The 25,198-nt window shown below is 43.8% G+C and overlaps 2 protein-coding genes and 1 pseudogene across 2 annotated transcripts; 2 read left to right on the forward strand and 1 right to left on the reverse strand.

Moving 5' to 3' along the window:
- Positions 1-8,681: 8,681 nt before the first annotated feature.
- Positions 8,682-14,174, reverse strand: LOC136505951 (uncharacterized). Its single transcript, XM_066501082.1, has 2 exons — positions 12,948-14,174; positions 8,682-9,113 (listed from the first exon to the last, which is right to left on the reverse strand). The coding sequence occupies exon 1, from the start codon at positions 14,129-14,131 to the stop codon at positions 13,037-13,039; it is 1,095 nt and encodes a 364-aa protein (XP_066357179.1). The 5' UTR covers positions 14,132-14,174; the 3' UTR covers positions 8,682-9,113; positions 12,948-13,036.
- A 2,062-nt stretch (positions 14,175-16,236) lies between these two features.
- On the forward strand, positions 16,237-18,573 carry LOC136503584 (uncharacterized). Its single transcript, XM_066498610.1, has 3 exons — positions 16,237-16,546; positions 16,943-17,068; positions 17,183-18,573. Exons 1-3 carry the CDS (start codon positions 16,237-16,239, stop codon positions 18,571-18,573), a joined length of 1,827 nt encoding a protein of 608 aa, XP_066354707.1.
- An 858-nt stretch (positions 18,574-19,431) lies between these two features.
- Positions 19,432-23,782, forward strand: LOC136503585 (putative 12-oxophytodienoate reductase 11; annotated as a pseudogene).
- Positions 23,783-25,198: the final 1,416 nt, after the last annotated feature.

The raw sequence follows: 25,198 nt of genomic DNA on the forward strand, positions 1-25,198 counted from the left end.
CCCATGCTTGCGAGCACAAGTGTTGTACATCGGAGAGGCTTGAAGTCTTGCGAGATCACACCAACCGCGTTTGTGGTGTGGCTGCCACCGTGTACCGGAGGGAACAAGGCCCACGGCGTTTCGGTCGGAAGCTTGATAGTGAAGACGGCGGGGAGCATCTAGGAGAGGCTTACCGAGAGGCACATCGGAGACCCACTTGCGTGTGGGGAAGGCCCGAGGCTATCCACGGAGTTACCCGACCGGGAGCTTGGCCCTTGCGAGGGATTCCTTGTGAGGGGCTCCAACGAGGACTAGGGGGAAGCTTGCACGCTTCTCGATACCTCGGTAAAAATATCAGAGTCGTCGACTGGAGTTTGCATATATCTACCTTGCTCTTTAGCTTCCGCATTTACATTGTTTACATTACTTGTTTTGCGGTAGAGATAGCAACTCACTAGCAAAACCATAGTTGCACATTTAGATAGTTCATCTTTTGCATAGGTTTTGCTAGAGTTAGAAAAAGAGGCCATAGTTTTGGAGTTGAAGTTTTTAAGTTGCCTAATTCATGCCCCCTCTTAGGTGTCTTGGTCCCTTCAATTGGTATCAGAGCCGGTTGGCTCATATTTGGACCTTTGGCTTAACCGCCGTTGAGCCGACGCTATTGTAGAGTGGTTGGGATGGATACCGCTAGGCCTTCACAATTTGATGGCACTAACTTCCTCTACTATAAAGCTAGAATGGCTTGCCACCTTGAGGCGGTTGATTTAGGTGTATGGAGAGTCACTCGTGACGGGATGAAACCCATTAAGAATCCCGAAAAGCCCACAAAGAGTGACGAAAAAGAAATGCATTTTAATGCTAGAGCTAAGAATTGCTTGTTTGAATCATTTAGCATGGATGTGTTTAACCAAGTGTTCACCTTAAATACAGCACATGAAATTTGGTTAAAACTCCAAGAGCTCCATGACGGCACAAGTAATGTCTGTGAGCAAAAATATTGTCTAGCTAAGCAAAATTATGATTCCTTTGCTATGAATGATGATGAGCTTGTTCGTAATATGTATTCTCGATTGAATCTAATTATCAATGAGCTCCATTCAATAGGATTATTAAAGCTAGATGATGCGGACATCGTGAGGAAGATCATCTCCGTTCTACCACAAAAGAAATATGCAAGCATCATCACCATCCTTCACAACATGGAGAACTTGAGCACCATGACCCCAGGGATTGTCATTGGCAAGTTAGTGGCATTTGAAATGTCACGTAAGATGGGTCAAGAAGAAGCTTCTTCATCAAGCAAAGGCAAAGCTCTCGCTTGTAGCGAGAAAAAGAAGATGAAGGGCAAGCAAGTTGAGACAAGCTCAAGCTCAAGTTCCTCAAGTGAAGATGAAGAAGAAGATGAGGATGATGATGATGATAATGATAAAGATTCAAGTGATGATCAATCTTCCTCCTCCACCTCCGATCTTGATGAAGAATCAATCAAAATGATCAACAAAGTGGAGAAGATGATCCAAAGGCTCAATGTCAAGGGTGTGCCCATCCAAATTCAAGATTTCATTTTCACAAATCAAAGAAACGAGCAAAGAAAGAGAGGATGCTATGGATGCGGCGAGTTGGGGCACTTTGTGGAAGTTTGTCCAAACAAGCCCACACCCAAGACAAAAAAGAAGGCATGCAAGAATCAAGCCCTCACATCAATAAGATCATGGGATGATTCTTCAAGTGAAGAAGAAACCCATCACAAGAGGCGAGGCCGCAAGCAATCATCATCAAGCTCTTCTCATGTGTGCCTTATGGCACGAGGTAATGAAAGCTCTTCCTCTAGTGAGAGTGATAGCGATGATGATATGCCTTCTTATCAGGAACTTGTGCAAGAAAATCTTAAATTTGCTAAAGCTTGCACTAGTCAACAAAAGAAGCTCAAAAGCTTAAAAGAAAAGCTAGATAGTTCACAAAAAGCATATAAACCCTTGCTTGAACAATATGAGAACTTTGCTAATCTCAATGTTGAACTATCTACTAAAATTGAGAAACTTGAGGCTAGTGCAACAACAAATGCATGCACAATCAATGATGAGCAACTTGAAAAGAAAAATGAAAAATTAAAAGAAAAGTTAGTTAGCTCACAAGAAGCATATAATAGTTTGCTTGCTAAAATGGAAATCATGTGCAAACATTGTGATGAGCTAGCTAATAAAGTTGCTAATCTTGAAGCCGTTAGCACAACTCCCACCAAGGCATCTAAAAGGAAAAGTTCTATCTTTAACATGTCTAAAAAGGATGCCTCTACTTCTTGCAATGATTTATGTTTAGACTCACCTTTGTGCAACCAAGTTTGTGTTGAGAAAGTTGTTGTAGATACATGCACACAAGAGGTTGCAAAGGAGAATGAGCAACTCAAGCAAGAAGTAGCTCGCCTCACCAAGGACTTGACTCAAGTGAAAGGCAAGGCGAAGCAAACCCAACTTCATCAAGATAACACCATCAAGGGAGTGAAGAAGCTTAATGAAGGATAAACCGTGGTTTGTTACGTGTGCCACAAGGAAGGTCACAAGTCCTATGAGTGCAAGGTGAAGAATGGGGGAGGAGCAAAGAAGAAAGAGAAAAAGCAAAAAAGCAAGCTCTCCAACACCTACACCAACAAGGTGGACAAGAAGGCCTCTACATCTTATCTCTTGAAGAAGAAGAAAAATGACAAGGTGGTGGCCATCAAGGTGAACAAGCAAGCCAACAATGGGGTCAAACGCTTTTGGGTGCCAAAGGAAATCATTTCAAACATGAAGAGCACCAAGAAGGTTTGGATCCTGAAAGGGAAGTGAGAAGTCCATCGGACTTCGGGGAATTTGGAGACTTGGCAAAGTTTGGGTGCATTTCATGGGGTGCATCATGATGGACAAAGTCATTGCCAAGTAGGTTAGTTAATATTATGGACCCAAATCCCCCTTCCCATATTAGGTAACTAGATGTCATTACTTTCAATTAGTATTCATTTCAATTGGTATTGTTTTTCAATTGCTATACTCTTAAAGCATCTAGTTATCTTTCATGCCTATGATTGCATTTATATGCTTAAATCTTTTGTCATGCATTCAATAGGTATATCATATGGTAGGCTTGCTCGGTTTCATTATCAACTCTTGGAGCAAATCTACATGGTTTAAAATTATTTAGGAGCACGGCACATAGCTTGTTTTATAATTATTTATCTAATATGTGCCAAAGTCCAAATTGTAGATAATCACTCCCAAATATCATCTTTCAAGTGGTATTTTGATACTTAAATCAATGTGCACAAATTTTACAAGTATTCAACACTTGTGTGCATAAATTTAGGGGGAGCTTAATCTACAAGTTGGATGCTTTGAGTCTAACACCTTTTCAAGCTTATCTTGTGTGTAGTAGTCACATTGTAAGGAAAATAGAGTCCCCGGAGGAAAGCATTATACTTCAATTGGTAGAAATCAAATTGATTTTCACATATGGTATTTCTAAACCGATATCACCATGTTGATCTCTCTTTGATATTTATTTGCTTTCTCCATGCATTATATAGATTAACCTCTCTTATGCAATAAATTGCTAATTATGCATATGCTTTGCTTTTTATCATATGTATGCATAAATTTAGGGGGAGCTTAGTCTATATAATGTGATAGTCAAGTTTTGTGACCTATTCCATGCTAATCAAATCCTTCATTTGGTTCATAAAGTTTGACCCTCCCTTGTGCTACTAATGTATTCCTTTTTGGGTGTTTGATGCCAAAGGGGGAGAATTTGAAGGACCAAAGACAAGCATTTAGTTACAAGTAGTAATGGTCCGAGAAAGGGAGGAAAGTGAATTATGAATTAGTCTAAGTAATGGTAGAATTTTTTTGGAAAGCTAGGCTTTAATCCATAATATCACATAGGGACATTTGCAAGGGCAAGACAAGCTTTTAAGTAAAGGTTTAATTGGTATCTGTCAATTAGTATCATATAATCTTGCCCTTTGCATTGCATCCTAGCAAGTAGGTAGTTTTCTAATTTCAAAAATTTTATTATTTGCTTGCTTTGGTCGTGTTGTCATAAATCACCAAAAAGGGAGAGATTGTAAGGAAAATGGACCCTAGGCCCATTTACTTTGGATTTTGGTGTTTGATGACCAACACAACCATATTGGACTAATGAATTTGCAAGTGTTTGTTTTGTAGTCCAATAGGGTGTAAGACGTGACTTAGACGAAGGCGACATGATGATCCGATGATCAACACCTTAAACAAGACCTTATGAGCATAAGAAAAGACCCAAGATATCAAGCAAAGTCCAAGCATGAAGATAGAAACCAAGCCGTACGCAAGATCGCGAAGAAACAAGCTCGCAGAGGCGACCGGACACTGGACCGGACGCTAGAAGCGCGATCGGATGCTGGACCGGTGGCTCGGCAGACAGGCGACCGGACGCTGGACCGAACGCTGGCGGCAATCGACCGGACGTAGGACAGCAGCGTCCGATCGAGTACAGTAAGGTTCCAGAGCGGCAAATCTGCGACCGGATGCGTCCGGTGGCAGGCGACCGGACGCTGGCCAGCGTCCGATCAGTATATTGCCGGCTCAACGGTCGGGACGACCGGACGCGTCCGGTCAGGACGATTCAGCGTCCGGTCAGTAGCAGTTTCATGGGAATTCGACCCCAACGGCTACTTTCTCAGTGGGGCTTATAAATACAACCCCCAACCGGCCATTTAAGCGGTGTGGAGCTGAGGAAACATACCAAGGGTGTTGATACACCATTTTAGTGATCTCCACATGCATAGTGCTTAGTGTTTTATTAGGTGATTAGCATAAGTGCTTTGCGAAGTGCTTAGGTTGATTAGACCACCGCTTATGCGCTTGCTCTAGGTTTATGCCTAGTGTTTAGTGAGGTTTGCATACCTCTTGCCACCCCGTGCTTGCGAGCACAAGTGTTGTACATCGGAGGGGCTTGAAGTCTTACGAGATCACACCAACCGCGTTTGTGGTGTGGCCGCCACCGTGTACCGGAGGGAACAAGGCCCACGGCGTTTTGGCCGGAAGCTTGATAGTGAAGACGGCGGGGAGCATCCGGGAGAGGCTTGCCGAGAGGCACATCGGAGACCCACTTGCGTGTGGGGAAGGCCCGAGGCTATCCACGGAGTTACCCGACCGGGAGCTTGGCCCTTGCGAGGGATTCCTTGCGAGCGGCTCCAACGAGGACAGTGAAGCATCCAGGATAGTGAAGCTTGCGCGCTTCTCGATACCTCGGTAAAAATATCGGAGTCGTCGACAGGAGTTTGCATATCTCTACCTTGCTCTTTAGCTTCCGCATTTACATTGTTTACATTACTTGTTTTGCGGTAGAGATAGCAACTCACTAGCAAAACCATAGTTGCACATTTAGATAGTTCATCTATTGCATAGGTTTTGCTAGAGTTAGAAAAAGAGGCCATAGTTTTGGAGTTGAAGTTTTTAAGTTGCCTAATTCATCTCCCTCTTAGGCGTCTCGGTCCCTTCAATACTTCTAACTAAATAATTAACCTTAACATTGACAAACTCAAACTTATATCTTCACCATAGTTCCCAAACAAAATTTTTCTGCTAACCTTAACTCCATTCATAATATCATATCCAGCATTCAAACGAAAATAAAATATGAGTCAGAACCTTAAACGAGGACGAAGAGGGATGGAGGCAGCCGGAGGGGGAGGCGCGCCTGTGTGCGGGCGTGGTGGCGGCGTCCTCGGTCGTGGGCAGGCGCGGGCGAAGGCGGGCGCGGTGGCATTGCCTTGCTGCGTTTCTCGCGGAACGCCGACTGCTCGGGCAAGAGGCAGCGACGGTGGTTATACCGGGCTCTGCCGCGCCACGGATCAGGGCGCGGCACTGCCGCACCAAGATCGGTGGCGCGGCAGAGCCTTGCCACGTCAGCGGTCAGCGGTGATGGTCGCCGCCATGTAAGGCCTCTGCCACGCCATGGCAATAGGCGCGGCCAAAAGTGTTAGTTTTAAAAAAAACTGACAGTGTTAGATTTAAAATTATATTCAAAAAAGGGTTAAAATTAAAAATAAATCACAAGCCCTAGATTTTTGTGCAATTTAGCAAATAATAATAATAGCATTCCCTTATTTCAAAGTGCACAATGGAAAGAAGTTGGAGGCAAGATGATTTTGATGCATCAATACAAAGTGCACTATGGAAACACAAGTTGGATGAATGAGCATGTCAACAACATAAAGTAACTCCAAATGACTGAATAAAACAAGGAAGATTCTTACCATTCCGCATTTCATACACTTGGCAGGGACAACGGTGGTAGGAAATTTGCATAAAGATGAGCAAAATCAATGCGTTTATTCAACAGGCACAATCTCTCCACCAGTAATGTTTTGAGATGTAGCGTGAAATAGTGTATATCTGGCATCTGCTCGAGCTCAGCTGAGTCTGGTGGAATAGCTTGAATGAGTAAGTAGCCATCGCCTGTACCACAGAAGCTGATGGAATACCTGTCACAGTCGGGCAAGGGGATTGGGATTGGGATTGTCTTTTCATGCTGCCACTCTTCCGCACTAACACCATTGTCTTGCCAAGCCTTACAGTAGAGGTCTAGCATGCCATCACCAATGGTTAAGAAACCAAGCCTTCCTTCTCCTGCCTCAATAATGGCATGCTGTCTGAAGTGGAGGACAGGGGTGCGTACCACGGAGAATTCCATCTTGTGAGTGTCGAGCATGAGTATAACACCCTAGGTGTGAGGTTTGCACTTTTGCACTTGCATTGCATGAGCATAAACATCATTCATTCATATATGAGCATTAACATATGAAACATTCCTTTGTTATTCTATGTTGCAACATGTGTATGCTTTATGGTCATGCTTGTTAATGCAAGTGGTTGATGTTGATCACTAAAACACCTTAGACACACTTAGGATGCAAGGTGGAACAATGTTCATGTTGATGACTTAGCTCAATTATGCTTCTAGGTATTAGTTTGACTAGAAACCCCTCTAGAGTGCTTTTGTTTGACCTAACATGAACAGTAGCATAGAGTGTTTGCATGTTGGTGCACCCAAAATAAAAGTTGTAGTAAATTTTATAAGGAGCAAACTTTGTTTAATGACCTTGAGCAAGATCAGTGCCTAACCTAGTCAAGAAGTGCTCACAAGGTGAAATTGAGGGCTGTTTTGGGACTTAGAAATTTTCTAAATCTTGGAATGACTTTCAGTTTCATCCTACTCCTCTTTGACGCATTGCAGTTTGAAAACCATGGCGATCTAGACCAAACCCATAGAAGCAAAGTTGGACTTTACATGTAGCTCTACAACTTTTGTTAATGAAGTTTTTGCAAAGGACGAATGGATTAGGAGATAGAGGTGGAGGAAGTCGCGCTATCAGTCGGCTCATCAAAGCCTGATGGCCGTTTTCAAACCGACGGAGTGGCCGACCAGCAGCAGTCCAGGCGCACCATCTGGCGGCCATAAGCCGGCGCTGGCCCCACCGGTCAGGCCGGGTGGGATGCAAAGCCACCGCGTCACGCCCGTGCTCTCTCTCTCGCTCACTCGCCTCGCTTCGCTCTCTCTCCCTCTCGTCGCGGCGAAGCCGAGCGCCATTGTCGCCGTGAGCTTCGCCGAGCTCGTGTGCAGCCCTCACCGCTCCATTTCCAAATCGCCTGCGCCAATAGCTCCGCCTTGCTCCTCTCTACCACCTCGACCCAGTAGAGCCACCGTTCGAGCCCAAGGTAAAGGCCTACGGCCGTTTCCGCCACTACGACATCACCGGAGCGTCGTCGAGCTCCAGGCTCGCCGCGGCCACCTCGGACCGAAGCATCTCCGCTCTTTTTTTACCGCGTCTCGTCTTCCCCTCTAACCCTAGAAGCTCACGCTGGTGATCATTTAACCTCTACCGGCGTGTGTACGTCGGAACGCAGCTGTGCACCGCCGTGCCATCGCCACCGCCGAGACGTGCACGCGGTCGGAGCTCACCACCGCCTCACCGGAACCCTAACCCACCCTAGATAGCTTCGTTAGGATCCCACGAAGCCGTAACGAGAATCGCCTGAGCACCCCGCGACTGGAGAACGCCGGCATACCGCTGCGCTGCCTCCGCCGTCTGCCATCGCCGCCACACGAGCCCTCTCCGATGAACCCTGGGTTCTGTTTTCACCACCCATGGACGCGCCTTGTTTTTTTCTTTTTTGAAACTTACAGCTAGGTACATATAGACACATAGTGAAAGTACGTGTCAGCCTTGATCGCAAATTGAAACAATGAACACTTTGCCCGGTGCAAACCAAATCACACCATTCTTCGCTCAAAACACAACCACGTACTACAACCCAGTTGAGTTTATAAGTTCTGGGGCACTTTGCAAACTGGGCATTGTACAACTATATATGTGTCCAACACGGGACTGGCTGCTAGGCATTTTTGTCCAATGCTCACCAAGTGACTTCAAAGCATCCACAAAAGTAGAGAAAACGGCAAGTTTAGTGTGGGATGACAGCAGGTTAAAAGAGGACAAAGAACAAGACTTGAACACACGTACGGGAGGCAAACCCCACATCTTTTTCATCTCTACTAGTGTACCAGGATTCCATTGGGCAAACCTCAATTAGTAGAAACTACAAAAAGTGAATACATCGGCAAGGGCCGAAGGGCACCACCCATAGAGGCTAACACACTTAGTGATTCGAGGATAAATAAAGTGATCTACATAGACTAGGAAATATTGAGACTACTATTCACACAATGCAAACTATCACTACTTGCTGTTTATAAAGAAACTTTTTTTTTCATCATGCCTCACCTTTATTTCCTCTCCCTCTTGTTTTTTAGCATGGACCACTTTCTCTCTCTCAAGCATATGTAGCTTCTGCAAACCACTATGACAAGTTTAAATTACCTACTTTATTTATCCGATCCTACATGGCACTTGAGGCTACTGCTCAAAAAGCAGCGTTAGGGAAGCCATGAGCGCCCCAAATCTAGAATCAGACCAAATAGCTCCAGCATACAGCAAAAGGGAACAGCTAATTGAGCCACACATAGGTGGCGTCATTGCCAGAAATATCTTGTGTGGTCCGTGGTATACTGAAGCCAAACAAGATGTAGGCAGCCGTTCCATTGAAACGTCCTGGTCACTGTGTCAAGAGAAGAGAGGAGACATGCCAAAGATCACACTGTTAGAATCATCATGCCAAAGTAAACTACATTAATTGTTTCCAAATGGATTCACATGCAGTTAAGTGGCCATATGCCAGTGTGCCATCATGACCACAAAAATAAAATATTCATTCTTTTCAGGACAAAAATATAGAACTTTTGAACAGGAATTAAGTAGGATTTTCAGTTACAGATAACTCCATTCCATTCACTCCAACAAAGACAAGGCAGATGTGTCTGCACTCTAGACTCTAGTACTCAACAAATGCTACCTATAGACTACAGGGTACACCCAAAAGTGTCACAAAAAAGGTGTTGTAGTCGCGAAGGATAGTTCAGGAAATTAAAAAAAAAGTTCTGATAGCGTATCCACAATTTCAGAAGTACGCAACAAATGTCAAGTTGACCAGTAAGTAGTACGCTTGTGCAGGCAACATTACACCAAAGCAATGTGACCTCATCAATGTTTTCAAGACATCCGATTAATCGTGATTAATCGCGACTATCGTCCGGGACGGTTGGAGCTACTCGACCAGGGCCTCTGACTCGGCCAGACCGTCTAGGAAATTGGACGTCCGATTAGTCGTCGTCCAGTCGTGATTAATCGTCCGTCCAGGCTGTGTGGGCGTCCAGCCAGAGAGTGGGCTGCATCTCAGAGTTCGGCCTATCTAGTTGTCTTATATTTTGGCCCAAGCCCATTAGGGGTTCTCTTCTTTCCTACCCCTCACTCCCTCAGCCTCTCACTCACTCTGAAGTCAGCAGAACACACTCACTCCTCTCACCTCTCCCGTCCAGCAGCAGCAGCCGCCTCCATTGCTGCAGTTCTGTAGCTCCCTCTCCTCTCCTCCCTTCCAGTTCCCAGCTGCTCCCTCTCCTCCCTCCCTTCCAGCTGCCCTCCCTCTTCCTTGCGGCTGCTGCTGCAGGCGCACAGGCCTGCAAATCCAGCGGGTGCACAGGTCCAACTGTGCAAGGTAGGAGGACTGCACGACGAAGATGAGTTCCTCCTCCTTAGGTCAGTCATCAGGTGCATATTTCCTCCTCCTCAGGTCAGTCATCAGGTGCATGAGTTCCTCCTCCTCAGGTGCATATTTCCTTTACTGTGTTAATTTGCTTTGTTGATCACTTCATTGCCTTTGTTAATGTGCTTTATTTTTCTATAATTTTAGTTTGGCAGCAGCAGCCAACAAGACAAGAAAGGCTCTGCAGCAGCCAAATAAGTGGCCAGCTGACCTATCTATCTAGAGCAGTAGAGCCTAGAACATGTAGTATACTAGTGTGTGTGTATATATATATGGTATATATTTTATACTGTATATATAACTATATAGTATATGTATATATGGTATATATCAGTCCCCATATATAGGGGATGACTGGGACGACCAGGGGACTCGTCCAAGGTCGATTAATCGTCCTGGACGACGACTAATCGTCCTGGACATCCTGGATGGTCCTCAGGCGTCCAGGCTCGACCAGCCGTCCTGAAAACATTGGACCTCATATACAATTAAATTCTCCATAGGTCTGCAAAACATACTAGGCATCTGTAGTAGAAACTACAGGGTACACCAAAAAGTGTAACAAAAAAGGAGTTGTAGTTGTCTTTAAAAAAAGGAGTTGTAGTTGCCAAGGATACTTCGGGAAATAATAAAAGTTCCCATAGCATAGTGCCAATTTTAGAAGTATGCAACAAATGTCAGCTCGACTACATGGTTTAAAAAAAAGGAAAAACTTGACGTAACCCCCTCAACTATTCAGGGTGGGCTACTTTACCCCAAAAACTATAAAACTGGATTTTTACCCCCTGAATTTTTCAAAACCGGTCAAATAACCCCCCAGACGGTTTTGGACGGTGGTTTTGCTACGATGATGGTGGTTTTGTCTTTTTCTTTTTTATTTCTTTCCGCTGAATCTTTGAAAAATCACAGAAAAATCATAAAACGGAAAATCTAATTTTGTTGGACTCCACATGAGTAGGTCTACACAATGAATATATAATATAGTATTCTTTAGTACAAAGTTTTTGCTGTAGCTTTAGATCTATGTTTTTCTATAATTAATTGAAATAATTCATAGCTGTAGCTTATATGGTCCAATTATGGTGAAAAATTTATGGTGAACTAATTAATGTACGCTTGAACTATAGTAAAAATTTCATACTCATTGGATCATGTATAACTTAGTTATATATAAAGCATATATTTAACAAGCATAAACATAAATAAATCTATAACTAAGTTATACATGATCCAATTAATATGAAATTTTTACTACAGTTCAAGCATACAATAATTAGTCCACCATAAAAATTTCACCACAATTGGATCATAGAAGCTGCAGCCATGAATTATTCCAATTAATTATAGAAAAGCATAGATCTAAAGCTACAGCAAAAACTTTGTACTAAAGCATATCATATTATATGTTCACTATATAGATCTACTCACGTGGAGTCCAATAAAATTGGATTTTCCATTTTATGATTTTTCTGTGATTTACTATGATTTTTCAAAGATTCAGCTGAAATAAATAAAAAAAGGAAAAGATAAAACCACCGCCACTGTAGCAAACCACCGTCCAAAACCGCCTGTAGGGTTATTTGACCGGTTTTACAAAGTTCAGGGGTAGAAAATATGGTTTTATAGTTTGGGGGTGAAGTAGTCCATCCTAAATAGTTGAGGGGTTATATATACTTTTTTCTCTAAAAAAAAACTAATTAAACTTACGTTTATTTTCGATTAAACCTGAAACGGACCCTAGCGTCTCGTTTAGGGCCTGGACGTCCATTAAAACTCTGGACACGTCTAGGTAGCGTGTGTAGGTGTGAGGCAGTGCTTAAGCGGTGCAGAAACACAAAAGTGGCGGCCTGGCTGGCATGGTGGCCGGGCTATGTGTGACCGCGTGGGCTGACGGGCAGGAAAAAAGCATGCTGAAGAGTCAAGGAAAAGGGGAACAGGCTGTGCGCAAGTCCCTTCACCACTTTTTTGCATGTTTGCAAGAATTAGAACAAAAAATGCCTGAATGTGTTACAAATTCTTCTGAGATCAAAGTTGGGTATCTAATGTGAGCCATATGTGTTGCCAGGAAAATAAAATAAAAATTCAAACAAATGAAAAAGGACAAACACTTAATCGTGTTTAATCTACATTTAAACCATCTAGGCGTTAGGAAGTGGCCTAGTGCCTAGCGTGTTTTGGAAGCTTGGTAAAAGTTAAAGCCTGAATTATTCTATGAAAATGGTATCATTGGATCATGGTTTTTGAGGCGTTGCGGCGTCCTGTGGCACTGGGGGTACGCCTGGACGCCTAGGCGATATGGCTTAACTAAAACACGCTGGCGTCCTGCAGCGCCTGGGGTACACCTCAACGCCTAGGCGACACCTCAAAAACCATGCTTTGGATTTCACATTTGAAAGTAGGATAAATTAAGAGTCAACATCTCATTTTTGCGGATGTGACAAGTCAAACTACACCTTACATTTGAAATGGAGGGAGTGTGTGGAAATATTGCATGCCAGTGATACATAAAATCTGACTTTGGTAAAAGTTAAAGCTTGAAGTTGGTAGTGAAACATGTTGATTGGCACTGACACACGGTGAACAATACTGCAACAATCATCAAATCATTGCCTATTTGATCAGCTTTCCAAACAACACATAATAAACAGTCAATCAGCAGATGAGTATGGTGAGAACCATGGAATTGAGTTGAGATGATGCACCAAACAAAAGTGCTACGCGAGTAAGTATGATGCAAGAGCACATAAAAAACACTGTAATTCCAAATTTGAAGAAAATAAGGAAGGTTTGTACCGTATCATATGCTTGGATGTGAGAATGATAACAGAAAACTCGCATACAGGTGAGCACCTGTAATGCGCCGATTCGAAACGCAAAGCCCCTCAACTAGGAATGTCTTGAGATTGAGTGAAATACTGTGACTCCGGCTTTTCAAACAGGGAACAATCCCGTGGCGTCGCTTGTAGGAGTAAGTACCCTGCAGCTGCATCGAGGATGCTCCAGTAACTGTTCAGTTTGGGCAAGGGGATTATCCTTTCGTGGTGCCACTCAGTTCCTCGCAAAGACTTATAGTAGAGCTGCAGCCTGCCATCACTAAGAGTGAACAGACCTATCATGTCTTCCCCTGCCTCTACAATGGCCTGTTCTCGAGGGCAAAATATGCCAGGAGGGAGATCAACAACAGAGAGTTCCATATCATGCATGTTGAGCATGACCATAAAACTGCCGCCGAGAGCGATCGTCCAGAAATAGCAGCCGTGTGCGTAGTGGCGCTCGAACAGCTTCGGAAACTTAACAGAGATTGAGTCCAAAGGAACTGGTCTATTGAACGTGATGCCTCGCCATTGTCCGGTGACTGAAGAGAAGTGGAAGGTCACGAGCTTGTGTTGGCACTGCACGGCGCAGATCACCTGGAATGACAAATCCTGCTTCTCCTTGTACTTGCCAGTGTCTGGATCGAGGAAGGGATCGAATTCCTGCAAGCCCCAGCACCCAGTAGCAGCCGCAAGGTTGTCGGGAATGGTAGGTAGCTCGACGTGCCGGCGGTGCAAGGGGTCGCAGACCACGAGGCCAGCGAACACGGAGGTGACTCTGACGCGACGGAGGAGGACACGGGAGTCGCGGGCATCGCAGACCCGCCAGAAGTGAGGGCTGCCGAGGAAGGAGAAGGTGAAGTCGGAGGCCTGCGCGAGGGCGCGTGCGGCAGGGGCGGCGCGGTGGGGCGGCTCCGCGGGGTGGAATGTTCCTAGTGCGTCGAACTCGAGGAAGCCGAGGACGGGCGGGGGGTGGAGGCATCTGAAGCGGTGAAGGAAGCGACGCGCGGAGACGACGCGGCGGAAGGTTGTGCAGGCGGCGGAGGCGCGGGCGAGGTCTTCCGCGGCGTCGAGGCGGAGGAAGATCTCCTCCAGGATCTCGTCGGGGAAGATCGGCAGCGACGATGGGGCGCCGGCGACCTGATGCGCCGCCGGCGAGGACATCGCGCGGTGTCGGGGGCGGATAGGGCTCGGACGCTCGGTGGATCTGTTCGACCTTCGACGGCTCGTCCGACGTCGAAGTGCGAAGTGGAATGGAGTCGCAGGTGCGGCTGCGGTTATGGGCTGGGCCTGGCTACACAATGTGGGCTGGGCTGGTCGTATGATTTTGCTCCATAAACTACAAACAAGTTTTTCTCACGCTCCTCAACTTTTAAAACCATTTTATTTCTAAAAGAAACTTTTAGAACACTTATTTTATGCTTTGACGATTTTACTGAAGTGATATAAAAAACTTCACAGAAATATTTTTCCAAAAATCTATTTTTACATGAAAAATAATATAATTTAAAATACTAAAATCTGGTTTAATCTTAGAAAATTCATAGAATTTTTGTTTTATGTCAAAAAAAATTATGAAACTAGTTTTAGATTTTTTTTTCTAAAATCATGCTCTATCCTTTGTTGAGTGCCTTGAATTTTTTTTAATCTTGATGGACTTTTTTTGTGCTTATTTGCTAGTAGAAGCTCTAATTAGCTATTATAATTAGTCGATGTTGATTGTCCGAACTACGTAGGACCAGTGGAGCATGGGTAGGACTACAATAGGCACTAGCCCTCCGCGCGCCCTGGATAATTTGTCTAAATAAGTTGTGTTATCCTACCTGGTTGTATGCACCCTGCCGCACATGCATATATATATATATATATATATATATATATATATATATATATATATATATATATATATATATATATATATACATGCATGCACTTTTTTTTGAGGGTATATGCCGCTCAACTTAATCATACCTGATGATGCATGGACTCAGGAAGTAGATCTAGCATACTGGATGGTAAAATGGAGGTTTCATACATATGGCGCTCAACTTAATCATATTTGATTGATACACAACCATTTATATAAGGCATGGTTGCATCTAACATAGAAGGGGCAAAGGTGGTGTTAGGCTGTCTACAATAGCAGACTCATAAGGAGACTCAAACCTAAAATGGATCTCCAACAGAGTACCAATATGAAGATTTATTTTGGGTGTCAGGAGAGGTGTAACCCAAATGTGAATATCATCTCTCCTGCAGACCTATTTACAGAAAACGTTCTCTTTTGGGTCTTATTGTTGGAGAAGACCAAAAATAGGTATCGAACCTTTTGCCTGTAGTGCTACCAGGGACGGAGCTACAGGGTACCTGCGTTCCCGGGACTATATACATAGTATTTGTAAAAGAAAACTACCTGGAGGCTGGAGAATAGCAGAAACCGAATGGCCTGGTATCCGCGAGCGTCCGCACGACGCAAGTGGAGAGGCCGCGATAGGAGGGAGTCGGAAGGGCCCAAGCAGACACGCGAGTACGCGCGTGACCTGGGGTCCAGCAGTCATACATACATAATAGAAAATTTATACGTAAAGAGAGAGAGGGAGAGGAAGCAACGCAAGTACGCAACGACTCGGTTCGGCTTCTGCGCTTCCGCAAGTACGCAACACAAGTACGTGGAGTTTGCGTTGGCCTGGGCCCTGGGAGTAACTGCACGCGGAGAAGTCGAATCGTCTTCGTCTCTGCGCCAGCGCCCAGCGGCCAGCCACGGCGGAGCTTTGGCAGTTTGGCGACGGCGCGTCGGGCACTCGGGCGGATCGCGTCGCGTCGCCGCGTCGGGCATCGTTCGGCAGTTTGGCACTTCGGCGGAGCTTTGACAGTTTGGCCTTCGGCGCGGCGCGGCCACACGGGCCAGGAGGCCCAGGACAGCAGGACGCGGGACCCGGGATTGCGTCGGTCGCCGGGGCTGGGTCATCCCCGGTATGCCGCCGACTGCTCGACGCCTCGACTAATCGGCACTCTGACTCCGACGGCACTTAGTTGCAGGACTGCTGGTATTGATCTTGTTATTTGTAAAAAAAAACTTTGTACTGTACTCATATAGTTATATTTTTATTTATTTATTTATGGGTGATTTTTTATTATTTCAATTCGTGTTCGTGAGTTTGTTCAACAGACCATTGATTAGCAATTTAGCATCAATTGCATGTGACTATACTATTTGAGTTTCGTACGTTTGGTAATTATAAACTATTTTTCAGAAGAATTGTTGAATGATGAAGAGAAACAGCGACATTCGATCCTTTTTTTGCAAAGCAGCAAAGAAGCCGGCTGCAGCTGCTTTGAACCCTACCCCACCTCCGGTTGAAACTGTTGTGGAAGAGCAGAATCGAGAAGATAGAGCAGAAGTTGAAGAAATTGCAGATCCTTCGCCCCCGCTAGCGTCATCGCCACTGCCACCGCCCGCATCAAAGCCACCGGTGTATGACATCGATCTTCTACCATATGATCCAGGTGAAAGGCTGTCCATAAAAGATTATCATGTTAATGATCAAGATGCAATCCGTAGAGCATATATTACTAAAGGTCCTTGCAAACCTTATATACATGATTTCCCGTATCGAAACATTGGAGACAGACCTCGTCGATTCAGTTTATAGTGGTTGTATAATTATGAGTGGCTTGAATATAGTATCAAGAAGGATTCTGTATTTTGCTTTATATGCTACTTGTTCAAGAAGGGCAGTGGGTCAGACGCATTTGTTGTTGATGGATGGGATAATTGGAATATAGGAAACACTGCACTCATCAAACATAGTGGTTCTAAGGCACACAAAGCAGCTCAGGAGAGGTATATTGATTTTATAAATCCCAAGGTAGCAATTGATTATCACATTGACAAGTGGACTGATGAGGAGCTTCGTCTTTATAAAAAAAGATTGACATATTCACTTAGATGTATCAAGTTTCTTTTGCTTCAAGGATTGGCATTCCATGGAAATGATGAAAGTGAAGAGTCTAGCAACAGAGGCAACTTCATTGAACTTTTGAAGTTTCTTGCAGGAAATAGTGATGAAGTGAACAAGTATGTCTTGAACAATGCACCAGGTAATTGCACTTTGACTAGCCCAAAGATACAAAAGCAAATTATTCATTGTTGTGCCATAGAAACTAGAAAGAAAATAATTGAGGAACTTGGTGATGAGCCCTTTGCAATTTTAGCCGATGAGTCTAGTGACATATCACATAAAGAACAACTAGCTCTTTGCTTGCGTTTTGTTGATAAACTTGGAAGGCCATGTGAGCACTTCATTGGAGTTGTTCATGTAGATGATACTACGTCTTTGTCACTTAAGGAAGCAATTAAAGGTTTACTTGATAGTAATGGATTGAGTATGACTCGGATTAGAGGTCAAGGTTATGATGGGGCTAGCAATATGAAAGGTGATATTAAAGGGCTGAAAACATTAATCATGAAAGAATCACCTTCTGATTATTATATTCATTGCTTTGCACATCAACTCCAACTAGTTCTTGTAGCTGTTGCCAAGGGAAATACTGATTGCAAGACCTTTTTTGATCAAGTATCTATCTTGTTGAACATTATTGGAGTTTCTTGCAAGCGTCATGGTATGCTTCAAAATGCTAGGCTGGAGAATGTCAAGAAATCACTACAGTGTGGTGAGCTTGAATCAGGGAGTGGTTTAAATCAAGAGATGGGTTTGCCTAGGCCTGGTGATACTCGGTGGGGCTTGCATTACAAAACTATATGTAGCATCATCACTATGTATTCCTCAATCCATGATGTGCTCATTGAGCTTGGTGCTGATATTGCATATAAGGATGATCGGACAAAGATTCATTTTGTGCTTGGAGCATTTGAAACCTTTGAGTTTGTTTTCTTTGTGCACTTAATGTATGTTATTCTTGGATACACAAATGAGTTATCCGAGTGTTTGCAGAGAAGGGATCAAGATATTCTTAATGCAATCTCACTTGTTAATGTGGCAAAGAGCAGAATGCAACAGTTGAGGTCTGATGGTTGGGATAAATTTCATAAGACGGTCACTTCTTTTTGTATTACACATGGTGTCGAAGTTCCTGCTATGGATGATGCTTATGTGCCTTATGGAAAATCAGCAAGGTATGCCCGTGCCCGAAACCAAAAAAATGATGACCATTTTAGAAGAGAAGTGTACATTGGTGTCGTTGATCAAATTAGTCAAGAGCTTAATAATCGGTTTGATGAGATCAACATGGAGCTGCTCTCTTGTATGTCAACATTTAGTCCTTCCAAGTCCTTTGCTTCATTTGATGCACAGAAGCTGCGTAGATTGGCTGAATTTTATTCTAATGACTTCTCCAACAACAATTTGGTACAACTAGAATTGCAACTTGATAATTATATTGATGGCATGAAACGAACTGAATGCTTCCAAGGTCTAGACAACATTGTTGACCTCTCAGTTAAGCTCGTTGATACAAATAGGCACAGAGTGTATGATATGGTGTACTTGCTTCTCAAATTGGTATTGCTTTTACCGGTGGCAACCGCGAGCGTTGAAAGGGTATTTTCTGCATTAGGTTATAGTGAAAACAAAATCAAGGAATAAGCTAGGTGATATTGTTCTGGATGATTGTCTACAAACATTTATTGAGCGGGATATTTTCTTTCAAGTTGACGAAGATGATATAATTGAGACATTCATGTCATTGAGAAAGCGACGGATCAACAAGTAATATTGTAAGTCTCTTATATGTCTATATTTTAAAGTATTTTGTATTTGATTTGAACAATTTATATGATTTTAGAATATAGTTTTACCGAATGAGAATATGGTTTTACCAAATTATATATGGTTTACCGAATTGCATAAGAATTTTTTTTGCTGCGCATACCCAGAGGTAAAAACCTAGGTCCGTCACTGAGTGCTACCCAAACATAAAATGGGTCTTGTATTTTGGATAACGGTCGTTGGAGACAGTCTTACACATGCTACATGCTACTTGTTCTGACTTTGAGCTTATACAATTGTGTAAATAACAGTATGTTTATTTAAAGTACACAACAATTGGCAATAGTTTTGTAAGAGTGGTTGGTTATATATTAAAACAATGGCCGGCCGGCGGCCACAGCCACAGCCCACAAAAGTCAACCAATAATCAGCTCTATATATAAATGCTACTCCAATAACTAGCTTGGACAATGCTCCTCTTCCATCAACATACTCAATCCTACCCATAGATAGAAGGGCGCGCTGCCGAGCGAAGGCATGGAGGCGACTACTCCTCTCCTGACACCTTACAAGATGGGCAAATTCAACCTGGCTCACAGGTCAGTCAAGTATATTAGCAAGATGACCACTGACTAGATAGTTCATGATCTTTTGTGCGTACATATGACGACGATGGCTCCATATATATACAGGGTTGTTCATGCGCCGGTGACGCGCTGTAGGTCGTACGAGAACATGGCGCAGCCGCACAACGCCCTGTATTACGAGCAGCGGACGTCGCCGGGCGTCCTCCTCATCGCCGAGGCCTGCGCGGTGTCGGGGACGGCAAGGGTAGGGTTCCCGCCCGTGCCCGGGCTGTGGAGCCAGGAGCAGGTGGAGGCCTGGAAGCCGGTTGTTGACGCAGTGCACGCCAAGGGCGCCGTCTTCTTCTGCCAGATCTGGCATTCGGCCCGTGGCATCCCACCCACTGGTGTCGTCTTGTTCGATCTTCATTCACTTGTCCACCGCTCTTTGTGTTCTTCATCCTTTCTGGTTTTGTTTGGTATTCGCTGGAACCTTGACATGCAAAATATATAAATAAAGGTCCATTTATGTATATATACTCCATTCATTATTCCATTATTCTCTCTTATCAAAACTTACTAGATCGATGTTGCAGAGTTTGGGGCCCCTCCAAGGTTGGAAGCAGAAGACATACCACAAATGGTGAATGACTTCCGGATCGCCGCCAGAAACGCTATCAAAGCCGGTAATGATCCGTTAGCCAATGCAATTTCCTCTGTCTTGCAAATATATTCACAGTGCTAATAAAAGTTTGTTGTACATACCTGTATCATCACAGGTAATTTCGACGGTGTGGAGATCCATGCTGCCAACGGGTTCCTAGTCAACCAGTTCTGGTGGTTCATAGACACTGACCCTCTGCGCCAGGAACGGTTCATCAAGCCCGCCGCTGTCGAGGCCATCAGCGATGGTAGCAGCCTGGTCGACAGCCGTTGCTGCCGCTTCGCTGCCGATGTCGTGGCGGCCGTGGCGGACGAGATCGGCGCGCACTGCATCGGCATGCGCCTCTCCCCGTTCGCTGCCTGCACCGACGACGCCGATCCAGAGGGGCACGCGCTGCACCTCGTCCAGTCCATGGACAAGCTCGGCGTGCTCTACTGACACGTGGTCGAGCCGAGGACGACGCGCGCCGATGATGGCGGCGAGGACGATGGCAAGCTGGCGATCTGGCGTCGCCTTCTGCCCTTCAGGGAGGCGTTCAGGGGCATGTTCATGGTGAATGGAGGGTACGGCCAGGAGGAAGAGGACAGGGTCAGTGGCGGATGCAGAACAGGATTGGAGAAGGGGCTGGTCTCTTATTCTTCCTTTCTCTCTCCATTTTTCTTCTTTCTTCCACCTCTTCTTCTCCCTCACCCTCCCCATATTTCCATTGATGCACCAGCTGTAGGAGGGCTGGAGCCCCCCAGGCCCCCCTGTAGATCCTCCCCTGGACAGGGTGGTCGGCGGCGGTTATGCCGACCTAATCTCATACGAGCGGGTTTCCTTGCCAACCCTAACCTGCCAGAGTGGTTCAGGAAGAAGGCGGGTCTCAACAAGTATGATAGGAGCATGTTCTACACCTCACATCTTGTGCTTGGCTACACAGACTACCCTTTTCTTGGCCAGGAGACACCAGTGGCTCAGTAAAACCTGCTTCTGTAGATCTATCGATGATTGGTTATTATCTGCTTAATCTGCAACTACCATCGGTTACTCTTGACTAAAATAAATAATAAACTAATTAAGATCCGTTTAGGTAGTTGGAATGTAGGGTCGCTTACAGGTAAGTTAAGAGAATTAGTTGATACCACGACTAGGAGATGTGTAAATATATTATGCGTTCAAGAGAATAAATGGAAGGGTCAGAAGGCGAAGGAGGTGGACAATACATGTTTCAAGCTTTGGTACACAGGGACAGTCACAAATAGAAATGGAGTAGGAGTTATGATTGATAAGAGCCTCAAGAATAGTGTGGTGGGAGTGAGAAGCCAAGGAGATAGGATTATCTTAGTCAAGCTTGTCGTTGGTGATATAGTCTTGAACGTAATTAGTGCGTATGCCCCCCAAGTAGGCCTCGACGAGAGTGCTAAGAGACAGTTCTGGAAAGACTTAGATGGCCTAATTAGAGCTGTACCTAGCAATGAGAAGCTTTTTATAGGAGGAGATCTTAAAAGGCATGTAGGTACTACAAGCGCAGATTTCAAGGCAGTTCATGGAGGTTTTGGGTATGGTAGTAGGAATCAGGAGGGGGAGGAAGTTTTGGACTTCGCGGTAGCTTTTGATCTGATGATAGCCAACACTTTCTTTAGAAAGAGAGAATCTCATCTAGTGACCTTCAGTAGCGGACAACACTCTAGCCAGATTGACTTTGTCCTCGCAAGAAGAAAGGACAAACGAGCATGCTTGGGTTACAAGATGATACCAGGGGAGTGTGTTGTTTCTCAACATAAGCTTTTGGTGGCAGACTTTCGTTTTTAGGTGCGTGCCCGTTGGGATAAACAAGCTAAGATTAAAAGAACAAAGTGGTGGAAACTAAAAGGGGGATGTCAGAGGTATTCAGGAAAAGAGTTATCAAAAAGGGCTCTTGGAAGGAAGAAGATGACATAAACAACATGTGGGAGAAGATGGCAACCAACATTCGGAAGGTGGCCTCAGAGGTGTATGGAGTAACCAAAGCAAGTGGAGGCGAGGCTAAAGATACTTGGTGGTGGAACGAGGAAGTCCAAATGGTTATTAAGGAGAAGAAAGAATGCTATAGACGCTTGTACCATGACAGGAGTTTGGACAACATAGAGAAGTAAAAGGTGACAAAGAAGACTACAAAGCGAGCTGTAAGTGTGGCAAATGGTAGAGCGTACGAGAATCTTTACCAACATTTGAGTATGAAGGAAGGAGAGAAGAACATTTATAGGATGGCTAGGGTTCATGAGAGAAAGACAAGGGACTTCAACCAAGTTAAGTGCATTAAGGATGAAATGGAGCATCTATTGGTGAAGGAGGATGAGATCCGACATCTATGGCAAGAGTATTTTGACAAATTGTTCAATGGTGAGAATACGGACACAACCTTTCAGTTGGATGACTCTTTTGATGACACCAATAGGCGCTTTGTGCGGAGAATCCAAGAATCTAAGGTCAGAGAGGCGTTGAAAATGATGAAAGGAGATAAGGCAATGGGACCGGATGGTATCCTAATCGAGGTGTGGAGATGCCTCGGGGACATAGCTGTAGTATGGCTAACCAAGCTGTTCAACCATATTTTTCGATCGAACAAGATGCCTGACGAGTGGAGAAGTATATTGGTACCGATCTACAAAAATAAAGGAGATATTCAAAGTTGTACTAATTACCAGGGAATTAAGTTGATGAGCTATACTATGAAGCTATGGGAGAGAACTATCGAGCATCGTTTGAGAGCAATAACGCGGGTCTCTATGAACCAATTTGGTTTCATACCCAGAAGGTCAACCATGGAAGCCATTTTCTTAACGAGACAAGTTATGGAGTGGTATAGGGAGAAGAAGAATGACCTACACATGATTTTTATTGACTTGGAGAAGACTTATGATAAAATATCAAGGAATGTTATATGGTGGGCTTTGGACAAACATAAAGTCCCAACGAAGTACGTCGGGCTCATTAAGGACATGTACAACAATGTTGTGACTCTTAGAAATCAAAATCTATGACCTTTAAATAGCTCACCTTTCTATAATTTCTTAGAGATCTTAAGATTTTGAAAACCATATATAGTTAATAATTTTGTGAATACGATCAACATTCATATTCATTCAATACTGAAAGATTCAATATTTTATTAAGTAAAGAACATGACAGATAGGCATAGATTTATTAAGTAAAGAATTCCGAGGGGGGACATAGTCCCACGGCACATGGCAAGCAATACCTGAGACACCCCGAGACCTAATTGCTCAGTTCATTTCTTCGGGCAAAAGGGTCAAAGGCCACCTTCAATATAGTCCCATGAATTGATATACGCATAGTGCCGGGGACAAGCACTGGTAGCGTCTATGTCGGGACATCCACAACGCTACGCTTGGCACTGGGGTCATGGATCGCTCAATGCATGACTGGAGTGGAGTTGGTTTGGGCCAACCCAACGCTTGTCACGATCGAGACCTCAACAACATCCTCTGAGAGCTAGCTGGGATGCAACGCCCATCACAGTTTCTATATTAGAGCTGCTGGACATGTGGGTACACGCCAGGTACTCGAGACTTGAGGTGCGATAGAGGCATCTGAGGCCTTCACATAGCGCCGACTCACCACTCGAACATAAATCATTTGTGACATGATGCTTACTAAGAGCACCCTTAATAGAAAGCACAAAAGCTCTACGCGTGATACAATGTCTACAATTTTCTGTGACATTGAGTTTGCTTTATGGAGCCCTGCACTTGAATGTCAGGGATGTGGCGGCAACATGGTGCTCAGCATTGGTGTATCGGAAAAGGCGGTGTTGGTGCTCGGCGGCGTTGGTGCAGTGGGAAGGCATTGGATCCGATATTTGTATCTGTTTTAATGTCAATATATGGATATTCATATTAAGTGCGGAGCCAGAAATTTTATGGAGCCTGGACGAGATATAACGCCATGCTAATAGTATGGACACTTCCAACCCAGAAACCACATGGTTTCTATGTTCATAATTAGGATGCCAGCTAAGTAAAAAATGACGTGGAATTGCAATTAACGAAGAGAGAGAATAAAATAGTTTCTTAGAAAAACATATATACATGGGAACCAAAATATGAAGAGATGTGATAGATAGATGAGAAAGAGAAAAGATATGTGATTAGACAAAATATTATTCTGTACAAACTATCCATTAAGAATATAGTTTCTATGTGTAGTGTTTACATAAATTAATAGTCACATAAATTATATGTGCTTTCTAGCATTGATTGCGCCCTAACAAAGCTACGCAAAATAGTACCCATACAACCTGTTCGTTTGTTGGTTTCAGCCAGGGCTTATCAGCCAGCCAACAGTGTTTTCTTCTCACAACAAACCAGCACCAACCGAGCTTATCAACCCACCAACTAACGAACAGGCTCATAATTATATAATATACAAGCTTTTAGACAACCCAAATAGTTTTAAATTCTAAACTAAGATAATCACTAAGTCCTAGGAGGTGCCTCCTCCCTAGCCTGTTCGGGAGGCCGTATCGTATCGTGGATTATTTACTGCTGGCTGGTTTGGTGTGAGAGAAAAACACTGTTCCCGGCTAAAAATTTACGATCGTTTACGAGCAAGCGAACCGGCTGTTTCTTTTTGAGATGGGTTTGTACGCAGCTATGAGCCTATATATGACAAAGTCTTTTTGGCTATTTACGGCTAATGTGCATGTAGCAGCAGCCAGCAGAGAGGAGCCCGGCCACCGGTGGCCGGGCCTTGGCTCCTCCCATGTTCATATTCGTATTTGATTTTAATACGAATGCTATATAATAGATATATGCGTCGTTTAAACTATGGAAAATAGTAAATCTACACAACAACATTTATGTAGTTTGTTTTTCATATAAAATATGTTTTCGGTACTTGATTATAGTTCTTTGACATTCAAAAAATTATTTGCTAAACAACTATAAAATTGATTATAGCCTTCAAAGAAATGTTTCTAAATCACTATACATAAGTTCATAATTTTTTTACAAACATTAATAAACTATACAAAACAGTAGACTGAAAAAAGAAACTAGTAGAGAGCATGACAGAGCCAAACTATACAGAAAGTCAAATAAAACGTGAAATCACCAAATCTTATGTCAAGTATCGGCATATGGTGAATTTCCCTTGATTTCTTAAACAGTTTTAAATGTTATTCAATTAAGTTTGAATTTCAATAACTAAAACGTGCCTCATAATCTTTTTCCTACTATTTTCTGTAAAAAACAAATGTTTCTTCATGGATCTCGATATTAGTTTCTTTTAG

The sequence above is a fragment of the Miscanthus floridulus genome, chromosome 14 (genome assembly GCF_019320115.1).
Source record: "Miscanthus floridulus cultivar M001 chromosome 14, ASM1932011v1, whole genome shotgun sequence".
NCBI classification, from domain to species: Eukaryota; Viridiplantae; Streptophyta; class Magnoliopsida; order Poales; family Poaceae; genus Miscanthus; species Miscanthus floridulus.